Below are 4,070 nucleotides of genomic sequence, written 5' to 3' on the forward strand. Positions count from 1 at the left end.
TGGTTCCATTTTGGTTTAGGTAGAGCCCATCCTTCCTGTATAGGCTCCCCCTTTCCCCAGTACCTAATAAATCTAGGCTCCCCCTTTCCCCAGTTCCTAATAAATCTAAACCCCTGCTCCCTACACCATTGTCTCCTCCACTGATTGAGACCCTGCAGTTCTGCCTATCTACGTGGCCCTGCATGTGTAACTGGAGCATCTCAGAGAAGCTATCATGGAGGTCTTGGACTTCAGTATCTTACCTAGCAGCTTAAATTTGGTGTCCAGGACCTCTCTCCTATCCTTCCCTATGCCATAGGTATCTACATGTACCTCGACCAGTGGCTCCTCCCCAGTACTACATGTAAGTCTATCTAGATGTCTCGAGAGATCCACAACCTTCACACCAGGCAGGCAAGTCACCATGCAGTTCTCCTGGTCATCGCAAACCCAGCTATCTATATTTCTAATGATTGAGTCCCCCATAATTATTACCTGTTTCTTCGTAATAACTGGAGTTCCCTCCCCCAGAGAGGTATTCTCAGTGCAAAAGGATATCACAACATCATCTGGAAGGACAGTCCCTACTATGGGATCATTTCCCTCTGTTCCCATTTGATGTTCTCCTTCCCTGAGACTTTCATCCTCCTCGACAGCACAGAGGCTGTGAGACCAAGGGTGGGACCATTCTAGTGTCCCGGAAAGTCTCATCTATGTACCTCTCTGTCTCCCTTAGCTCCTCCAGTTCAGCCACTCTGGTCTCCAAAACCCAAACATGGTCTCTGAGGGCAAAGAGCTCCTTGCAGCAAATGCACATATACGCCACCATACATGCGGCATTGAGTGCAATAAATTGGGTAGCCCCCACTCAGTTGCTGGCCTTCTTCCTGCATTATCGTTTTACTCCTGAAGCTATTTCCTTTGTTGATGTTTTGTTTTATTGGGGTTTTTTTTTTGGCTTTAAGTTTAAATAATGTTAAGTATATCTAATCCTATTCCCCTCTCCCTTTAAACTCCTTCGCAAAACTCCCCAGGCCACTAGGCTCAGCACAGTGATGAGCTGCCAAAATCTTAACAACCGGTTCTATATAAAAGGTTCTGATTTAAGGGATGTGCCACAGTATGTATTTTTTGTACCTTTTTCCATAAGAAGTGGCAATGCATTGAGTCATTGGGAGTCATACTTAACAATTAAAAAAAATAAAAAACATTTTAAATGTTTATTACAATAGAAACAAAGTATTGCTTTCTTAAATGAATTTAAAATACATTTGAAAAGAAGAAAATATAAAGAAGAGATGTATGAGTAAGCAAACAATAATAATTAAGAATGAAATGCCTATTCTTGTATTTTAAAATATTACATGTGAACTACTTAAGTTATTAAAAATAAAAAGTGTAATATATTCATGTTGAAGTATACAATGCAACATGCAATATTTTAAAGAATATTTAAGTACATTATTTATTACTAATTAGGTAGTAATTTCCAAATGGCTTCTTGATCTTCTCCATAATCTTTGGTGTTGGATACCTGGACTCTGGTATCTAATGCGGATCGATGACTTCTCATCCATGCTTTAACATATGGTATTGGGTTCCAGGAACTTAGTGGTTTTCCCAACAAATTGATGGTCATAAAGCTTGAGATATGTGTAATTGTTAAATTCGCCCTTTTATCACTACAAATAATATTCATCAACGAAAAAGCTCTTTCTGCTTCTGCAGAACTAATTGCAATTGTGTTCATAATTTGCTTTGCTTTCCTTATTATTTCCGGATCAGGAAGATGTTTTGATTGAATGTTGTTCTCTACGTAGTCACGAAAATCATTTTAAATTGACTACAAATTTTATGAATTTGTTTAATTCATGCACTTTTTCTTCTTCTGATTTCCAAGGTAACCTGACTTCTTCAGTATTCCATGAAGTGGGATCCATTACATTGAATAATTCAATTATTTTAGGTATATTACTAGAATGACCTAAATTATCTTCTTCATATTTAATGTGATTTTCTTTTAATAATCTTGCCTTCATTTTTTCAATAATGCACTCTATTACTTTGGCTCGTGGCGGTGATTTAAACTTTACATTATCTTCAAACTCTATGCATTTAAAATCATCACTTTCTATCATTTCATTAATTTTATTTTCATGTATACCAAAACTATCTTTTAATTGTATGAAAATATCAATCGTTCGTTTGATTAGCTTATCTGCCTTTGTTAAACTTAATTGTCTCACTTGCAGTGCATTTGATAATAATGCAAGTTCATCCAAAATGTCAATCATTAATGCCAAGTCTTTTAAAAATTCTTTGTTTTTCAATCTCTTTTCCATGCCAGAAAATTTCTTATTTTTGGAAAAATAAATATAAAGAGCTGGATAAGCTCTCCAGACAGCTTTGACAGCTCTAAGGCTACAAGAAGCCCATCGTGGACCAAAAACATGGCCAATTTTGATGATTTCAATATATAGTTCTTCAGAAACTTGTTTAAGTTCAAACTGACTTTTATTTGACTGATGAAAAATTGCATAAATCTTGTCCAAAAAAATCTTGAAATGACTTATCTCATTGATATCATTTATAGCATCATCTAAAACCAGTTGTAGCCGATGATTCAAACAATGCCAAATTATAATGTTTGGAAAATCTTGAATGGGTCTTGTAGCAACTCCAAATTTATGTCCAAGCATGGTGCTCGTGCCATCAGAACAAAATCCGATTAAATTTTTCTTTAAATATTCTGTGTCAAATCCTGTATCGGTTAACGTATGTCTCAAAGCATTATAAATATTTTCTGATTTTGTTGATTCTAATTCCACTAAATCGAGAGAAATTGTTGGTGAAGAATCTTGTAATTCACATTTTATAAGAATTACAAGCACAGTTTTACTTGAAATTGTAGACGCTTCATCAATAATACAAATCTTTGAAATTGTTTTCAATTATTTTACTAAAAATTTGTTTTCTTATTAATTCAGCAATATGCTCTACGATTCTGATGTCCGAAAATCGAGAATGTAGGCATTTCCCTAGATCGGTTTCATTCTTAATTTGTAGCTCTGCTTCATCCTTCATATCTGACATTAGTCGGTTTCTTTTTACTAAGCTGTAAACTATGTTGAAAATTTTGCTGGTTATTGTAATATTTTTTTCAGTAACTTTATCAATCACTGTAGTGAGAGGTTCTTTTTTAGATTAATTTAAAATATTTACAACTCTCAAATGACAGCTCGTTTTGAAATGTTCCTTCATTTTTTTCTTAATGAAGCTTGCATAACTTTTTTATCAGTTCCAGATGCTTTAATAGTACACTTTTGCCATTCCGAAGAAATGTGTAAAGATTTTCCTCAAGGATCCCCAAATGTGACATATTTGCACAGTGGGAACAACCAAGTTTTTTGCCTTCAATTATCAAGCCATTACATTTCTTTAAAAAATATTGTGCCTGCTCAGAAGTCCAACAATCGGGTACTACATTTGCACAGTCATGTAAATCCTCTTCCATTGTGGACACATTTTCAGATGATTCAACATTTAAGATATTTTCATCACCAGAATTATTGTCATTGGCGTTTTCAGTATTTAAATAATTATTTTCACTACTAGAACTACTGATTGATGATTTTGTCATTGTAGTGGAAAACCAGTCACTAATGCTTTTCTGGCGTTTCATTATAAAGGGTAAATAATACTGAATAGAAAACTTTAATCTTCGAATAACAGTCCAGTTAGTATTACACACCGAAATATCACATGCAATTTACTAGAAACAAACAGACCGACTATGACTCACTGGTATTGTGGTATTGTCACTGGTATGTGTGTGTATATATATACATATATACACTCAATTGTACAGAAAACAGTTGAGCAAGTGCACGAACGAGGCAAGTGCAACCCCTGTTAATAAAATAATAAACGAGACATTTGTCTCGCGTCAGGACAAACTTGGATGCGACCAAGTCGCAGCCTGCGATGACATTACATGCACACGCACATAGCAACATAAATCTTGACCTATCCGTTGTACAATTGGCTCTTTAACTGCTAGAATTCCACATCCCTTTGCATTTGAAGTTTAT

General features: G+C 35.1%; 1 protein-coding gene across 1 annotated transcript; it reads right to left on the reverse strand.

The window, feature by feature from the left end:
* Nucleotides 1-1,325: 1,325 nt before the first annotated feature.
* Nucleotides 1,326-3,619, reverse strand: LOC119851253 (E3 SUMO-protein ligase KIAA1586-like). The gene is given in 5 exon segments (XM_043505141.1): nucleotides 1,326-1,813; nucleotides 1,815-2,918; nucleotides 2,920-3,239; nucleotides 3,242-3,286; nucleotides 3,391-3,619. Coding segments are annotated over 5 exon segments (2,061 nt in total). The 3' UTR covers nucleotides 1,326-1,450.
* Between the last annotated feature and the right edge of the window lie 451 nt (nucleotides 3,620-4,070).

Source organism: Dermochelys coriacea, chromosome 1, assembly GCF_009764565.3.
Source record: "Dermochelys coriacea isolate rDerCor1 chromosome 1, rDerCor1.pri.v4, whole genome shotgun sequence".
Lineage (NCBI taxonomy): Eukaryota > Metazoa > Chordata > Testudines > Dermochelyidae > Dermochelys > Dermochelys coriacea.